The 18,576-nt window shown below is 40.4% G+C and overlaps 2 protein-coding genes across 3 annotated transcripts; both read left to right on the forward strand.

The window, feature by feature from the left end:
- Window positions 1-1,175: 1,175 nt before the first annotated feature.
- LOC108034335 (protein dimmed) lies at window positions 1,176-9,472 on the forward strand. Of its 2 annotated transcripts, none has more exons than XM_017109217.3 (3): window positions 1,176-1,346; window positions 8,156-8,369; window positions 8,438-9,472. In XM_017109217.3, the coding sequence occupies exons 2-3, from the start codon at window positions 8,196-8,198 to the stop codon at window positions 9,470-9,472; spliced, it is 1,209 nt and encodes a 402-aa protein (XP_016964706.1). In that variant the 5' UTR covers window positions 1,176-1,346; window positions 8,156-8,195. The 2 variants fall into 2 exon arrangements, with proteins under 2 accessions (XP_016964706.1, XP_016964705.1); XM_017109216.3 differs by lacking the exon at window positions 1,176-1,346 and adding an exon at window positions 5,807-6,181.
- A 3,502-nt stretch (window positions 9,473-12,974) lies between these two features.
- Window positions 12,975-17,620, forward strand: LOC108034207 (CD63 antigen). The gene is made up of 4 exons (XM_017109039.3): window positions 12,975-13,073; window positions 16,197-16,313; window positions 16,652-17,230; window positions 17,288-17,620. Exons 2-4 carry the CDS (start codon window positions 16,251-16,253, stop codon window positions 17,351-17,353), a joined length of 708 nt encoding a protein of 235 aa, XP_016964528.1. The 5' UTR covers window positions 12,975-13,073; window positions 16,197-16,250; the 3' UTR covers window positions 17,354-17,620.
- The last annotated feature ends 956 nt before the right edge of the window (window positions 17,621-18,576 follow it).

Here is an 18,576-nt window from a genome sequence, read left to right on the forward strand (position 1 = left end):
ACGAGAAGTATACTCCAAATGATAAAATCACTATCAAGTTAACCTTAAATGTTTATTATAATTAGTAAACTGTACCAGCGAGAACACAACACTTTCGTCACCTTAACTTTGTTGAGGCAATATTTTCAGTGAACATAAAATTTAAATATTTTACAACATTGCCTACAGCGTATTATAAAAATACGGACTCTTTTATGCGATAGATGCGATGTTTTTTCGGTGCAACTCTGAGTTCTTCTTCTTGTCAGTGAAAAATGAAACATTCACTACGAAAACGCGAACAATGATAACAGGAAACAATCGAAAGTAGAAGGCGCACGAGCAACAGGTTTGGATGGATTAGCCAGATTAGCTGCTTTCGGACGGTAGATGGTGGATGTGCTCTGTGGGAATCGGAGTTTTCACATTTAAAAATGAGACGATTTTGTAGAGTTTTTACGATTTCAGCAGTCGCCTAACATTCGCTTAATAACACTCCATTTGTTAAATATTTACCGAGTTGTAGCTTACATACTCAATATAGCTTTGTTTACAGCGCCAAACCCTTTAAATCAAAAGAAGCACTTCCAGTGAAACCACTTCACGGTTGATAAGTCTCGGCAGTCTGTCACTTGAAAGGAGAGAGGAAAGTATGTATAAATAATTATTATTTACCCAGTGGCCGACGGAAACGAGTGAATTTATGGCACACATTTGATTTAACGAGCCAGAGCGATATGCGACTTATATGAAAGGCAGCTTTTAGTATGTCCCGGGTGCTTCTCCTCCATATTTACAAGCCTCCGCCCCTTATAGCGCGGCTCGCTTCAGTGGCTCAAGAGCTGCTAATTGCTGTCATTAAAAAGTTGGAGGCGAGTCTTTAAAATATGTCGCAGAAGCAAATATTACGTATACGCCATGCAGATGATGGAAAATGCGTTGGTGGGGGGCAGACAAGGAGCGGCTGGATGGCGATGCTGGCCAGGACCTGTTTTACAATGTTAATGTAATTAAAGTTTAACTCACGCCTGATTTGTGATTATACAAAATTATAAACTTTACTAACAAAGAAGAAAAGGAGCAAACTCACTGCAGGTGTGCCTCTAAAAGTGGACACAAAAATAACGTCTAAAAGGTGCCATGAAAAATTTGCATTTAAATTACGGGAAAAAGTTCAATGAAGCGCTATTAATTGGGATGTCCTGCTAGAATCGCAAGTGGGGTGCAAAGTTGGAAGGAGGAATGGATATGGACGCCGTGTAATGACGTCTAAAACCTGCTTTTGATGGTTCGCGATTTGCACCCAGGAAAGTAGCACTACGAATAATTGTTATTGATGGCGCATTACGGGTCTCCAGGACTCGCAGGTATATTTAATGAATGGTACACAGCAATGGGACGTCATTTGCATTAATGGCAGGCCTCAGGGTTTTAATGAGTTTCAGAATACTCCTATTTTTTCCCTACATTTAATGAAAAATAATATCCTTCTTAATTTTAAATTTAAGGATCTGTGTAAGTGTTTGAAATCTATTTAAAGTTCACTACTACCATTCTAGGTTGTTGTGTGTTCGTTTTCAGTAAATTTGTTGCAAATTACTATTTTTAGTTTTTAATTTTACGAAATATGAATGTATAAATCCGTATGATGAAAAACTAAACAATTTATTTTATATATTTAACACAGTAGCATTTAATAAATATTAATTTATTAAATATGAATGATTATTTAAGAATCAAATTACATAGAAAATAAACATTTTGGATGAATAGTTTTTGATTTCGAAGGAAATTAAACAATATAGCCAAAAAGTTTGAAGGGGAATCATTATCTAAAAGAACTCCAAGTTCTTGTTGTTATGTGAAAACTGAAGTCAACATCGGATGGCGACCATAAAATGCCTCAATTGAAACCCACTTAAATACCATCGAAAAAATATTTTCACTGCTTACTCGGGATCAACTTGAAGTTAATGTTTTGTAATCGCCTCCCGCGTTCAGTAGAGTAAATATTGGAAGGGCCGATTATGTGAGAAGTATATGTACTCCAATCTCGGCACTGGGCGCGTTTGCCCCAATAAATGCAAATACGCCAACCGACTGACCAGCCCCCTTTCCCAGCCCCCTCAAAAAGGGGAGGTGGGGCTGTCAACAAGGCTTCTTGCGGTGATCGGCGGAGAACGAGGACCAGAATGCTGAGCAGCTGTCGACGACCAGGAGGTCGAAAACTTCTTGCTATTGACATTTGACGAGTCGCGTGGGAGGGCTGGGCCCCCGAGGGCATGCAGGGCAGACCAGGGTAAGCCTACTTAGCTTTTTCCTCTCGTTCGCAGCTTTGCTCCCTTTTTATTTATTATTGCCTTATAATGTTTTCCCTTGTCTTTAGAATTTTTAAATAACCGCGGGTGCGATTTTCCTGCCCCGACCAAGAACCGACTTACATGCCGGGTGGTGCTGGGGTCGGAATGATGAAATTTGCGTTTTAAACGTGTTAAAGTCGATCACGGCGCTTAAAATGCCAGTCGAGTGGTGGAAACTTCCCTTTTGATTTAATTAAAGGCGTTGACTGCTCGTCCTGTGGATTGAATCATGTTTGCGGTTGCCAGGATTGATGGATTGAAGGAGGGCGAGGAAAGAATAGAAATTTGAGTGTTATTCTTGAGAGGACATCTGTTATTGTTGAAATGCATGTAGATGTTTTTTGGGGGGTTCAGAACAATCTGTTTTAGTTATTTTTCCTTCAAGTACTATCATTATATTTAAGAATGTTTTAAGAAATTAATTTGTATAGACCGTGGGAAGTGTGGTATTATCTCCCTTTTTAGTTAAATATACAACGTTTTTAAAAAGTATTTTGTTAAAGGTGGTTTTATTGGAAATCCCCCATATCACAGAACATAACGTTCCAAAAAGACGAGAAATTTAGCTTTAACCTCGACATATTCTTCTATTTTGTTTGCAACACAGATACGAAACACATCACCTTGCTTTGGTTTTGTCTGGGACGTCGAGTACAATGATCGGTTTAATAAGTCAAGGGGAAGATAATCCACGAATAGACCAACCAACTGTTGATGGGGAACCTTCAGGCAGCCACAAACGGCAGCAAACTTTACCAGATAAAAATAATCAAAAGGTTGCTTCCGGAGGAGAGTAAGCAGCTTTCGGCTGAACAATTTGCCTCCAGAGCAGTCGACCGGCAGTTGTTCGCCTTTCCCTGTTCCATCTCCTGGTTATTTCATCCTGTTTATTATTTTCCTGTCTTGGCTGAAGGCGGTGGGCGACGCAAATTCCTACCCTGCCGTCGGGTGATTTGCATAATGTCCTTGTCGACAACATGTTCCCTGGCCCCTCTGCCCTTCACCCATCCCTGGGAACTGAGTTGCCAGTTTAAAAATATTAACTGTCAATTTGTATTTGGCAACACTTGGCTGAAGAGGAATTTGTGCGGCGTGCAAGAAGCGGGCAGACCTGATACTTAAGTTCACTTACATCTATTTTAAGTTCGATTTGCTGTAAGTAAACAGTATCCCTAGAGCAGCAGTCGGCAATGCCATTGTGTCTCAATTGTGTAATTCGCACGGGAAAACTCGTATAAGTGTGTGTGCCAACCGCTGTCGTAGACTGTAAGTGTGGCGGCAGAGAACGAGCAGAGCTTTTTCCAGCCTATTGGGCGGCCAACAACCGCTTCCTAAGAGTAATAACAGTCGAACACTATGATTCATACAGTAAAGTGACAATGTGCACTCATTTTAAGGAGAAATCTGATATTTTTTACCAGAATATCAGGCATGAATATCAGACACTGGTAATTCAGCTAGAGAATTTGCGTCCCCTAGAAGAATTTGCCGCGTTTATCCTGAACTATCCTCAACTCACCCAGAAAATCCTTAAATTAAAAGTCTCCCGCAAATCCCTTAGAAGAGTCTTCCGCGTATATCCTAGAAGACTCTCCCCAAGAAAAGTTTCCCTAAACTCATTTAAAAGAGTCTCTTGCTATTCTCCTTAAAAAGTCTCAGACGATTCTTCTAGAAAAGTATTTCGCGACTCCTTTAAATGGTGTTTCTTTGTAAGAAAGCATCTCACAGATGCTTTCGCCTCCCGCGAAACCACTAAGAAACCCGCCCAGAAATTCTCCAGATAAGGCGACGACATTTCCCTAAGAGAGTCGCTCAAAAGAGTCAACAAGAAATTGAAGTATAAATAGAATTTACATATAAAAGAAGAAAATGTATACGTTATTTTTCGGACTCTAAAAAACCAATCGCAACTACCAAGCAAACTTCCATTTAGTTGGCTCAGGCACTGCCATTGTTGAAATCTCTATTCAAGGTTTTTACTTTTCCTGTTTTCCACAGCAAAGTTTATGCCGCACGTCTCTCCAATATTGAAGCAATTATTAAAAACCCTTTGATCCAAATCAAACAAAAGAAATATTAGTCATATAAAAACCGCATACACACACCCACACACACATTTGATGGGAGGAGGGAAACTGGCAACATTCGACTGGGCAAAATAGCTTTTCTAGCAACATTTTATTATCTGCCGACAATAGTTTATCATGAGATAAAGCCCACCCGATAAGGGCGTAAGCACTGTGATAACCAACAGCAACAAGAGCGTGGACAAACAGACGATAATAATAATAACAGTATACAACTCACTCAGGCATTCGGAGTTGGTAACAAAGGAGCTGGCGACAGCCCAGTGGAAAGTCAGCCGCAGTGGAAAGTCGAATGCAGGCCGTCGAGAGCAACATGCGTCACATGGACTAATCAGGCACGGCACCCAACCCAACCAACCCCACTCCACCCCATCCACTCCATCCACCCCTCATGCTCATTTCGACCCTTGCGACTGAGGCCCTCCGTGGTCCTCTGGCTCAGTACCCCCCGTCCGGAGTTGGGCCTGAGCACGTGGTGTGCCTGTCTAGGAACTCCGGAGCACGAGCCACCCCGTTGGGCGAATAGAAGTTGGGGCCGGGGGTTGTGGGTTGTGAGCTCGCGGGGTTGGAGCTGCATCTGTGTGTATGTGTGCAGACTGGGATAACGTGTAATGTGATAAGGACTACGATTTAGAGCCTCAGTGGTTTCTCTACGGTTGTGGAGTCCATCAGTTTTATGTTCCAAGGAGTGTTTATAATGCCCTTACTGGGGAGAGGTTTCACCACTAAAATACACATTTTGCTTAAAGTATCAGATAAAAAAAACTAGAAAGCCAAAACTGTAATAAAAGAATCTATTTCAACAAGATATCTGTTAATAAAATGTCCTCACTCATATACTTTTGTTTAAAATGTTTACTTTTAGAAGTCTGATTCTAAAATAATTCGATATTTTAGCTTATACGTACCAAAAGGGTTTAATAGATACTAACATAATAATAATTATAATTTTAATCATGATCGTATAGGGAATACCCATAGCTTAGTATAAAGGTTCATCATTCGACACGATCAATACATTGATCCCAATACTCTAATGTAATTCTAAGGAAACCGTACGTATTTTCACGCTAAGGATATTTTTTTATGAACTACCAATTATCATCTGTAAAAAACTGCGACCCAACTTAACCCAAGCCTCTAATTTCAGGGGTGCCACCCCAAAACGCCCACGCTCAGCGCCTGGGAAAGACGAAAATAACATGACCCAAACTCACTCGGAGTTCGACTCGGCTTCTGAGCCCTTTCAGATGCTCTCCATTCGCCAGCCTGGTTCCACTCAGGCCTTCGTGCGGGCTGGAGCTCCAGCCCCCTCTGCTGGGTGGACTTGTTGCTCGACTCGTCGCCCGTCGGCCAGGCATTTGATTCGTCTTTGGCCGGGACTCGGGTCTGCCGATGGCGCCGCTTCGTTCCTGCAGCCATTCCACAAGTGGCCGTCATCCTCAGCGCTTCCGCGTTTCCGGTAGTCGTTTCGCTATTGCGTTCAGAGTCATTTGGTTGTCATTTCAAAATACCAGAAAAATAATTCCTAGTGGTGCGGAAATATTCAAAAATTAGTAGTGCCAAGAAAAAGCCAGAGAGCGAAAAAGTTATGGTGTTGATATAGACAGGGATAAAAGTTAAGATGCGCATTTAATATAAAGAAGAAATAAATAATAAAAAAGGAATGTGAGCTTAAAACTGTGAGAGTGTTTTTAAAAAAAGTGTTTTTGAATGTCTGAATAAAAACCTGATAGTATTTGAGCACAAATAAACGTAAGTTTTGTCTTTTTTTAAAATCACCAAAGTTAGGAAATGCAAAATAAAATTCGATATAGTAAATGAGTAATCAAAACCGGTTTAAGGTTTTATATTGCTATAAAGATATTCGAGACCAGTTCCATACCCAAGGAAATTACCCAAATAAATTGGTTGAAAACCTAAATTGAATGGAGGTACATTGAGCATCTTTCAGAATGGACATAACTTGGGTTCCTTTAATACCTAAACAAAATTCCCAATACACTTGTCAAATGCAGTGCAGCGTTCTTGCACCTTTGCGTCGACCCACTGAAAAAGCAAACAAAAGCTCACAAAAGTATGCTTTATTTAGTAGAAAGCGTAATAAATATTGCACAAGACCAGGTGCTGGCTGCTGGGAACCTGGCTAAGATCCCCAAACCCCCGTCTACGGCTAGACAATGGGACGGAAATTTCAGTTAGGTTCCCAAGGAGAAAAAAGAAAGTCTAACAGGTTGCTTTGATCGGCGTTAAAGGAGCCGATTTATTGTGACCCACATGTTGCATTCTGCAACATCAGTGCCTTTTTAATAAACCCAAGATCCCATGCTTTGAACAATAACTCAACTTAATTAGTTTCTGGCCCATGCTGGGTAAAAGTACATCCTTTCCTTAATTATTACACAACTGGATATAAATATTACTTCGGTAACTGGAACTAAACTCATATATAAACCTTCCTCATGGAAGGTTTCGGTTTTCGATCGAAGATTAAACAACCCCGCCTTTGAGACAGACCCCCGCTGCGTTAAGCCTTGTCATTGCTGCTAACATTTATTTAAAAGGCTCCAAAGAGTCTGAAGTCCAAGGAGCTGTTGTCGTTAAATAATAGCGACACTTTTGTTTCACTCAGCGCCGACCGCGAAAGAAATGCACCGCAAAGTGCGCGTTTTCTATTACAACAAAGTCGGTGTGGACGAACAGTTCCCATTCCGCGGGTCCCTCCGTCTGTCCCACGCTTTAAATGCTGCAGCTCGGTTCCGGGTCAAATGCTGGTGAGCCAGGGGGCATAACCATAACAACGACAATGCCGCAAAAGCGTTTCATCGGCAAATGTTTTGTCGCCCTTCTTTTGTACCCCTCATTTGTCGGGGCAAAGGGTATGTTGTGTTCGAGCCATAGTGTGTAGCAGGGCGGCGGAAGCGGTAATATATTTATAAAGAACGTAGGCGATCTGTGGGTCCTTAAAATCGGAAATGCTAGGGTTTGTGTCTAATGCAGGATTCGCTTTTAGCCGATGAGTCCAGCATGATGTAAACCACTCTTATAACACCCCATTATTTCATCATTTGTTTTTTCTACTCATGGTTATTATCATTGCTGTCCGAATATTTTTCAGAGAACAGCATTCGATATGTGTCACCAAATCTAATTAATGTGGTAAATAGACACGTGCAATGTCAAACGCTGATTAGAAGTTTGTTTTCAAGATAAAACTAATCGAAAAATGTAGTGAGAAACAATGAAATGGTGGGGTATTTCACAACTTCAGGAACAAAATTGTATTAAATGGTATAGTTTTAATTATAATAATTTAAAAACAAAACATTTTCTTCCTAGCAGAGGAAGAACTTGCAGAGAGTATGCCACAATTGTGGCATATGTGTGTCGTTTCTACATCCGGCAATTTATTAGAAACCATTATTAGAACTTTGAGGCCAACTTACCGTAAAAAACCGGCGGGGAATTCTTTCTAAAGCTTTAAGATTATCATGAAAACTCTTTGAAACATATCCAAAGAAAAGTAAAGGTTTATTAACAAATTAATATGTATCCCTTTCTTTCTATTGAAAAAACCTATGGAAAAAAGGGTCCACTACGTTTTCCTCAACATTTTTAAAGACGCACGCACTTTGTGGGGCTAAACACGATTTACACTCTTTAAAAAGACGAATTTTCTAATCCTTCAAAATCAGCACACTACAATTTTCATTTTGAATATTTATCAAGTGAAAGCTTCAATCTGGTGTATTGGGAAGTCTCGCCGAAGATGGATGCCACGCAGCTGACGGAACTGATGAGCAGTCATGACTTCATGCAATTGCAGCACCAGTTGCACCACAACAACAACAACTACAACACGGACGGACACAATGGACTATCCTCGGAGTCGGCGGAGGGGAGTGCTCGACCCATTCGACGCGCCACCAGACGCACCTCACAGGTAGGTCGAGAAGACCGGGGGGAGTGGAGTGCCTTAACACCTGCCATTTTCATCTTCCTTCCATCCAGTTAAGCAATAACACCTATGACCTGGAGATGACGGACTCCAGTTCGCAGAGCGATGACACGAGTGGCGGCGGAGGCAGCAGCAATGGAGGAGGCAGTGCCACCAACACTGGTCATCCCTCTGGCGGTTCGCTGGGCAATCAGGGATCCTCGACTCGCGGACGCGTTCAGCAGGCCAGCTCAGGTGGCGCCTCCTGCCCCTCGACCCTGGCCCCGAACAGCACCAACTCCTCCTCCGCCTCCAATGCAAATGCCAACGCCAATCGGCGGCGCAAGGGAGCTCTGAACGCCAAGGAGCGGAATATGCGACGCCTGGAGTCCAATGAGCGCGAGAGGATGCGAATGCACAGCCTCAACGATGCCTTCCAATCGCTGCGAGAAGTCATCCCACACGTGGAGATGGAACGGCGGCTGTCCAAGATCGAGACGCTGACGCTGGCCAAGAACTACATCATCAATCTGACCCACATAATACTCTCCAAGCGCAACGAGGAGGCGGCGGCCTTGGAGCTCAACTCGGGCGCCGTTGGCGGGGTGCTGCTCTCCAATCTGACGGCGGAAAACGGGGCTGGGTCAGCAAATAACACCAGTGCCGCCACGCTCTGCTTCGAGGACGCACTGGCCAACGGAGGAGCCTTCGACTGCGCCCTCCTGGCGGCCACCGACACCAGCAGCCTGCTCAACGCCGCCGCAGTGACCGCCAGTCCAGCGATGCAGAGCCTCCAGCCGCAGTCCATCCACATGCAGACGCCGCTGGAGCAGCAGCAGCAGCAGCAACAGCAGCAATCCAGCCACCTCCCCCACCACCAGCAGGCGATGCATGGCCATGGCCACCTGGGGGCCACCATGATGCAGCCGCAGCAGCAGCAGCCCACGCTTATACTCAATGGCAACTCACCAGTGGGCGTGGGCGTTAACATAGGGGTTGGCGTGGGAGTGGGCGTAGGGGTTGGAGTGGGAGTGGGTGTAGGGAACAATACCTCGAGCTTCGCAGATATCAACGACAACTTCGACGAGCCGTTCCGAGAGTTCCTCTAAGGGATCGTCGGACATGTATTAACGCAGTAGACAGCTCAAAACGATATTTATGAACCCCTGTGAATTATTAGGATTGTATAAAACTTAAAGAACCTGTATCATTTCATTGCAACAATCCTGACTAGTCAATACTTTAGGTCTGCACTTGAAATGTTCACTCTAAATAATAATTTAAAATATTTCACATTCCCCCATGTAATAAAAATCGATAGAAGTGGATGTTGATGTGAACATCTAGAAATTAACAAAAACCCCTGATGCACACAATAAAATATTATAAAAATAATAAGGGGACTTAAAAATGTGTTTTGGCTGGAGATTCGTTAGTGAGTTTTTGGGATATTAAAGAGAGGATAGAAGTAACGTCAAAATCGTTTACGACATCTTAGAGTTAGAGCGCCCTCCGGTATTCGTATTATTTTAAAATTAACTTCTGTTAAAAGCAAATAACACAAACAGATGATTTACAAAACAAAGCTTAAAAGTCGCTTGAATTTAGAAAGCCTAAAACTCAATATCAAAATTTAAGCAAAAGAACTGCAACCGAGCATCACACAAAAACAATATTTAAGCGTAGAATTTTTTAAGAACACTGATTAGATAAAATTTAGTAAACAAATTTGTTAAAGAATATTATTAATCTCTATAGGATTCCCGTCAAGTTGTATATACTAAAACATAACGAATGCTTTGTTAGTCACCCGTTTGGTAAATAATACCTCCCAATCATACATAAAAACAAATGTTCTTATATCATCGGTTAAAAAAAAAACCTCCCAAAAAGAGATTAAAAATTTGAAGTTTTTAGTTTTTGACATAAAACCTATATGTACATTGTACATAGTCCTGACCATTTTTTAAGGTACCCTTGTACTATAATAGTTTTTGTTGGAAATGTCTATAACATCCCAGAAGATTTTAGATAAAACTAAATCCAAAATTTAAGACAGATGCATAGAAGTATAGTTTGGTATTTGTCAAAGTTGATGAAAAAACTATATGTACATACATACATCGGTTCAAGATGCTTCTATACAAATTATTATCCTTGCGAGGACACAAAATGTAAATGTAAAACACTAAATATTTAACGCTAGTTGTGCAACTCACAGAGGTTCGGCCTGCCCTCTAACACATATACGTATGTATGTAGATTGTTCATAGTACATCTGTATAATTGTCAGCAATAGCAACAAAAACAAGGAATCAATTACCGTTAACTAGCCGCCCCGCGTCTGGGAGCGACGGTCTGCAGAGTGACGCCTCAATAAGTTAATTTACCACCCACGATCTTTTTAATGCACTTGAAACTCACCATGGCCATGGGTGTGGGAGAGGGGCGCCCGAGAGCGGGGCAGCAAACAATTAACACACCGAAACCGAAATTGGCACACTTCCGTTATGGCTCGCCATCCCGAAGACACGGTGCGCAGGAAAGGGACGCCGATAGGAACGATAGTGACGGTCGGACGGTAAACAGTAATAAAATAACGGTGCTCGGTGGGTGGCAATGTCGATGGATACAGCGGGAGTGGGTGGTTGTGTGCGTGAGCCAGGGGCGGGCTGAGGGGTGGGATGCTGGGGTCTTAGCAATAATTAAGTGAAAAATAGCAGTTGGGGTAGCTCTTTCCTCTCGGGTGTCGAGTTAAGCCTGTTGATTATGTTTGATTAGTCAGGATTTCGAATTTTGGGTAAGTCGGTGAGAATATTCAGCCTGTATAGGAGCACAGGACACGTAGATTGAGCACTTTAGTTGAGTCGAATTCTTCCAAGTTAAAGGCCGAATCTATTGTTTTCTTTTTGTTTTTGTTTTATTGGCTGACATACTTATGTATATATATCTAACATGTTTAAAAAAAAAGTAACCAAGATCTTAAACATTTGAAAGTTTTCCAAAGCGTTTAAGGGGTTGTCCTGTGTTGAGGTAAAAAAATTGATTTTTTTGCCAACAAAAAAAAACGTATGTAGAAAATGGTGTTAAAAGGAATTTTCGGTGTTCGATGCCGTTACAAATTAATAGTGTTAAAAACTCGTTTTTCTCGAAACCAAGTTTTTTTATCTGGCTATCAAGATATCTAAACAACACCTTTACCGATCGCCTTGGAATTTATAGGGCATGTTCAGCACATGGTTGGCTATGGCCGGTAGTGAAATATTTTAAAAAAGTCACGTCTTCTTTCAAAGTCGTGTAGAAAATTCACTTTTCAATATTTAAATAAAAATTTTACGCGCCATAGCCATGAACTTACAAATTAAAATGATTTTTGAATTTTTTTAATCGGATTGCCCGTAAACCCGAAATACTTATAGTCAGTGGAGAATTTTTTTACAAGCCCTACCCCATCTTTATCTTTATCTTTCTATCTTATAAAGTTTTTATTATGGTAATTCGAAAGAATTCATGAATGCACATCAACATAACCCAACTATATGGTAAAAATTTCAAGTTGTACCGCTCGTTGGAAAAAATTCTCAAAAAAAAAATACAGTTCAACACGGAACGACCCCCTTAATTTCGTTTACCTATTTTGGAGCTATGCATAAGTCGACCTCTAGGGAGTATTGTTTAATTAAACATACATATGTAACTGAGCCTATGGGTTCTTAACGCTAAGTGAAAACCCTGGAATGAAATGGTTGGGAAATTATAGCCATAGAGCAATATTCTCAGTCGGCCTGTTACTTGCACCGAACAGAAGCCAATCGGCCGCGTCACGAGTTATTCTAGTCAAATTCTGTTGCGCAAAGTGAACACAAAATTATTCTTACATAATGGAAATTGCAATATAGATGTTTAGCCAGCCCTTTAGATGTGTAATGAAAATGTTTTCCAACAGAACAGTCTATTATACTATATTAATGTTATAAAAAGGAACCCAAATGAGCAAATATTAATGTAACAAAATACCTACTAACTAGAACATATTACTCGTACTGTAAATACAACTAGGAAGGGACTATTTTGATGAGCATTTGTTGGGTACAAGCAAAGGAAAGTATATTAAAACACACTTATAAATTCAATGTAAAAAGTATGCTATCTATTAACTAACGGTATACATTCTTAGGTGCAAAGCAAAGTTTAATTAATAAAGCAAGGAATAAATAAAAATGTTTTTTCTTGGTATGACTCTTTGTGTTTCTTAGCTAACCAATCTTTTTACCGATCAAACAGTACATAAGTAAATTTCAGCTTATGCAAAATTACACTTTAAACCTCACAAAAACACATACCGCTTTTCGGCTGGGTGGCAACTCTCCGTACGGAGACTGTACGATGTAAAACATTACATTATTTTACCAAGGCTACACATCGTGGATGTAAAATGTATGATGCACAGAACTTCTAATAAAATGTTTCAAAAACTTAAAAAGAGCTTTCTTGCCGCGCAAAAAGCTTATGGCAGGCAGGGATAGAGAGACAAGTGATAAGCGAGCGGCGATAGCCGTGAAAATATCGATAATGTCCTGAGCTATCGATGGCGCCGTTGCTGCTATCGCAGCTCAACTGCGAAGAGCCCACTTGAAAGTGTTGTTGTTCCGATAAGAACGCGGGTGTGCGGATAAATCAAACGAATCATCGCTGCCGTGATTTAAGCAGGTATATACACAATCTCAATAACAATTACCTGCAAATGAAGACGCGACCATCAGTTGTTTGAAGATGTTAGAAAAATAGTATCTCCGCCAAGTTTCCGGTGGAAGTGTGTGTATTCCAGGTAGAACGACGGGATAAAAAGCAAAAGGGAGTGAGGGGGATGGGGCGAATGTGCAGTTATTTCGTCTTTTCAGGTTCATGGCTTCCGCTCCACTTTGCTGCGCTTTGTTTTGCTTTTTTCGCCTTCTGCTACCTGAGATTGAGATCTAGATTCCAGAGCGGGGAGCGCGCGTGTGTGTTGGTGTGCTGGGCAGCTTGGTGTTTTGAGCCAAAACAAATGCATGTACATCTGTACGTACATATGCACTGTTGTGTGACTGCAGTTTGTTAACCCCTTGGTGTTCGGATTCGCATTTACATTTCGGCCTCAAGCGTTCCCATTTCGGAAATAGCTCAAACGGTCAGTAAAAGTCTAAACGGTTTGAGGTGTGGGAATTCCTTGTTTACGCCCGCCTTCCATGCCCACGGCAGAGTTTCCGGAATTAGTCGATGGCACGCAACCAGGTGTATCATTATGCACACATGCATCCGGACGCGGGCCTCGCGTTACCGTCCAGCCCAGTGACCCCGTCCTCCTCCGGGTAGGAGGGGAACTCCCCTTGCTAGACCCTATATATGTGAGTGTGGGTGGGATCCAGAGCAGCCGGTCAAGGCACAGTCACTGTGGACAAGACGCAACAAGAAGGTGTTTCAAAGGTTTGGAGGAAACCAGATTGATATTACCTGTTTTGTGGACGCTCTATAGACTACTTAATGCAGAAAACTCCCATGTTGCATTTCCGCATATCCGATTAGGATTTTAATACATGCCAATTGTGCCAATACTAAATTATCATAAAACAATTTTAAATCTGTTTTGAATTATTTTCGAAACATAAAAATCCTTGAATATACATTTAACAAGATTTGAATAGCCGGAATCCGTTGGTATATTAAATACTAATCAATATTTTGAGTTATTAATATTATACATATATTTACCTTTGTAAAAATTATATTAAAAATTAATTTATTTCCTATTTAGAATTTGATAGTCAGATTTCTGCAAAATACACTATCCAATAAAAAAGTGTCTGCTTTATTTTAACGAAATTTAAAAGTTTATTGACTTAAAAGAATGGCTTTTAAAGCAGAGGATACAAATTAATGTTGCCTGTAATCAAATTATTTTCACAAAAAGGGGTATTAGCGGTAGCACAGGTTCGACAGAAGCCTAATTGGACTTTATTCACAAGTGGGTGAGTGTGTTTTCTCTTCCTCCACATTCCTGGTCGTGTGACAGGTGCAGGTGCTGAATTTTTTATTGGACTTCTTTTATTGGGCTTAGCCCAATCAATCCGCCCCACTGGACGACGGCAATCAACCACATTTTCCACCGGTGACACAATTACAAGACAATCGATTCTGTCGTGGTGGGACTCTATTCTTAATACTTTGCCATGGCGTAGATATCATGGCTATAGCACGAAGATGGGTTGTGGTACTACACTAATTTGGAAACCGACCTTTTCCAATTGAAGAGTTCAACCTCGTTGGTTGGCACATAATTGTGAAATAAAATGAAGAAGATATACTTTACGGGCTATTGCTATTAAATTAATAAAAGAATGCTGTCTTATAGGTACAGGTTTAAGAAAAACGCATTGTCTGTTTGGAAAAAATTAAATTTTTTATCAAGTATCACTTATTCATTCATTTAAATAAATTAAACAAGTTTAGTTCTTTTACAGAGAAGATATTTGTTTTTTTCTACTTTAACCTTGAATCCAGAGGTTTCAAAGCCTGTATTGTAAACTTTTTGATGACTTCCCTTTGGGAAAACGTGTAATAACAAGAAAGGAAGTTAGCTTCGGCAAGCCGAATATATGCCCTTGTAGTTATAAAAAATAATCAATAATTTTATTAAATTGAATTCGAAATTCTTAAAAATATAAAAATTTATATTCCCAATATAATATTCGTTTCATATTATTTCCCACCAATTATCCCATCGATCCGATTTAAATGTTAAAAAACACCGAAGATATAATTTTTCAATATTATTTTACCACTACTTTTCCGATCGTTCCTATGGCATCTATATGATATAGTCGTCAGATTTTGATAAAATTTAATTTGAAATTTAAAACCAAATAAAAAATGTTATTTCCAAGCGTAGGTAACCTATGTTAAAAAACTACGAAAGTATAATTTTTTAAAATTTGTTCCCGATAATTTCTATGGGAGCTATAAAATATAGTTGTCCGATCCGGCTGGTTCCAACTTATATACTACCTGCAATAGAAAGAAGACTTTTCGGAAAGTCTCAGCTCAATAGCTTTAATACTGAGAGACTAGTTTGCGTAGAAATGTACGGACAGACGGACGTCAGACGGACATGGCTAGATCGTCTTGTGACGCTGATCAAGAATATATATACTTTATGGGGTCGGAAACGTTTCCATCACTGCTTTGCAAACTTCTGACTGAAATCATTATACCCTCTGCAAGGGTATAAAAACTTTGTAATGGGTAATATTTTCGATTTCGTGGTTTCATGCACACAATATCGATTTGTATGCTAACCCGCAGGTCGTCCTTGTAACAAATGCATGTACCCCCACCCCTACCCCGTTAAAGGAAAATGTAATAACAAATAATAATGCGTCGAGAACTAGGCCACACGAACACAATGCAGTCAAACGAAATGAAAATGGCAGAATTTTCCCATCGACTGAAAATGCGCCTTGCAACTGAGCGTTGCATTCACATTGCTTTGTGGGAGGAAGTGGGTGGCAGTGGCAGGTTCAACCTGCTGAAGGCAGAGTTAATACTCGGGCAGACGGGTGTTCGAGGCGGTAAAGGTATGTGTGTACCCAAACTGGAGGCACCGAGAGACAGTCCATGGTGGTTAAGTGTGCTCTGATTTGGTGGTTGGCTCGGTCAGAGCTTTTGTCGGAACCAACCTCGCATTACTCGTATTTTTCGGAGCCGTGTGCGTCTGGGGCTAACCACTTTATTGATTTACGGTCGCCGTTGTCCTGCCCAATTGATTATATTTGGCTTCAACCCCTTTTTCCCTTTCAGTTCTTTACAAATAAGTCAACCAGCGCGTAACAAAGCAACACTTTTCGGAGCATCATGGCATCCGGCGGCTTGGCATGTGTCAAATATTTGACATTCTTCTGCAACCTTCTTTTTGCGGTGAGTATTCAATCAACGAGGCAAAAAGTGCAAAAATTACTTATTGAGTTAAATTAAATGAAAGTGGTTGCATTTAGATGGGATATCTGCATAAAATATTCTTTGTTTTTATTTTTATTATTTATTATTAATATATTTGTGTTCCGAAGCAAAGTTTAAAGTTCGTTTTAAAAAAAAAAAATTATAAATAACCGTACCCCGTTCTTTCCTTCTTTTTTGAAAGAAATGTCTTTTTCTTTTATGATTTCATAAAAATTGACCTAAATAATATTATGTAACCTTATTCAAAAAGTCTCAGGACTTCATTATTAATAATATAAAATTCTTACCCTACCCAGCTTTCCGGACTTCTCATCTTTCTGGTGGGGGGAATGGTTCAACTGAACTATGCTCACTATTCGAATTTCGTAAGCGATCACATCTGGACCGCTCCCATAATACTGATGATTGTCGGAGCCGCAGTTGCCGTCATCTGCTTCTTGGGATGCTGTGGAGCCCTCAAGGAGAGCAGCTGCATGATACTGAGCTTCGCCATTCTCGCCGTGGTCATCTTCCTGTTCGAGATCGGACTGGGCGTTGCCGGCTACGTGAAGCACACTGGTCTGCAGCAGCTCATGGAGGGACAATTCAACACGACCATGAAGCACTACAAGGATCGGGCCGACTACCGGGATGCCTGGACCCTGCTGCAGACCGAGCTGGACTGCTGCGGCACGTTCGGGCCGAGCGACTGGGAAAACAACTTCGCCAACAAGACCCTGCCGGCAGCGTGTTGCTCTGTGATTAACCTAAGCGAGGCCAAGGAATGCACATCTGTCCATGCAAACAAGCAGGGATGCTTGCAGAAACTTTTAGACATCTTGGACTCGAAGACTTTGATCCTGGCCTCAGTTGTATTGGCAGTGGCGGGTATCCAGGTGAGTCGATATTCCACTTTTGATTAAAATAGATTAATAAACCGACTGTTTCCATAGATGCTTACCATACTGTTCGCCTGCTGCCTCTATCGTTCGTTTCGCAGGAGCTACGATCACGTTTAGGTTGCGCAGCGAGGATCCCGTATGTCGCATTTAAAGCGGGAACACCAATTTTAGTAGTTTGTAGTCGTCATACAAAGTTTTCACGTTGGCTTGTCTTAATTGAACATGGTCACAAGCACTTACACAAACAATTCATCTGTTTCACTTGCCCATTGAAGGCTGATTATATATAACTAGGGCATATATTATATGTTGTACCTTAGTTCCTTGAATACATCATTCAAATACATTGTAGGCAAAACGAATCTCTTGCCTAATTATATCCAATATTGCCACAGTTTTTGTTTTTCGTTATATGTCCACTGTTTTTGTTTTTTCAAAACCCTGTTAAACTGCGGAAATGGTTTTGAGGACCAACACTCTTCAATTAATAAGTCATTCCTAACATTCCTGCATATTTTGCTCTGACACCGTAGACCCATTTCCATATCACTCAATCACAATCACATATATGCATATTTCATAATTTGACAAAGTGCCCTTGCAACGATTTTATCAATCTTTAAAATACATTAGGAATACGTCTTATTTGATTCTATGTAAGTAGGGTGGGCATGTACGCCTCCCTCGAAAAGAAAACCACCAGTTTTGATTTATATACAAATTTATACTTATAATTGTAATACCAAATTACGGTTGAACTGAGCTACAAAATCAATCTTTTTCGATTTTCCTCCAGAACTGCGTATATATATTTGTATTCATTTAAAAGGCATGCATAATCCATAATGTCAGCTCAATAGAACCCAAATATTACGAAAATGAACCAATTAAATGTGTAAATTTGTGTGTGTTGGTATGTGCATTTGGTATTGGTATTGTTTTAAAAAAACTGAATTGAACAGAATTATAAATTTCTATGAGGTTTTTGGGACGGCTCAGAAAAGTTTTGGTTTTAAGAAATGTTTAGGACACGTCCGATTATATAGTTTATATATATAGTTTACTATTAGTGGGACGAAATATCTTTGACGGAAATGTAATGAATGCTATTGAACGAAAAACAACCTATTATTATTAAAGGAAGGGAGAAATATTAGGGAAGGATATCAATGAAGAGAAATTTTAACCGTTATTATATTTATGTAAATCTATTAACCATCATTTTAAATCAATATTTTATTCTACTCCATTCATTGCATTCTCGTCTAAGACGTATCAGTTGTATATCATCCCACTATACTGTACTCTAGAAAACAAATGTGTAATTGTAAAATCATACT

Source organism: Drosophila biarmipes, chromosome 2L, assembly GCF_025231255.1.
Source record: "Drosophila biarmipes strain raj3 chromosome 2L, RU_DBia_V1.1, whole genome shotgun sequence".
In the NCBI taxonomy this organism is placed as follows: domain Eukaryota; kingdom Metazoa; phylum Arthropoda; class Insecta; order Diptera; family Drosophilidae; genus Drosophila; species Drosophila biarmipes.

Bases quoted from the DNA above. Each gene is read 5' to 3' on its own strand.
- LOC108034335 (XM_017109217.3), top strand. From the start codon at position 8,196: ATGGATGCCACGCAGCTGACGGAACTGATGAGCAGTCATGACTTCATG. The intron at 8,370-8,437 runs GTAGGTCGAGAA...CCTTCCATCCAG, and splicing joins CCACCAGACGCACCTCACAG to TTAAGCAATAACACCTATGA.
- LOC108034207 (XM_017109039.3), top strand. From the start codon at position 16,251: ATGGCATCCGGCGGCTTGGCATGTGTCAAATATTTGACATTCTTCTGC. The intron at 16,314-16,651 runs GTGAGTATTCAA...TACCCTACCCAG, and splicing joins TCTGCAACCTTCTTTTTGCG to CTTTCCGGACTTCTCATCTT. The intron at 17,231-17,287 runs GTGAGTCGATAT...CTGTTTCCATAG, and splicing joins TGGCAGTGGCGGGTATCCAG to ATGCTTACCATACTGTTCGC.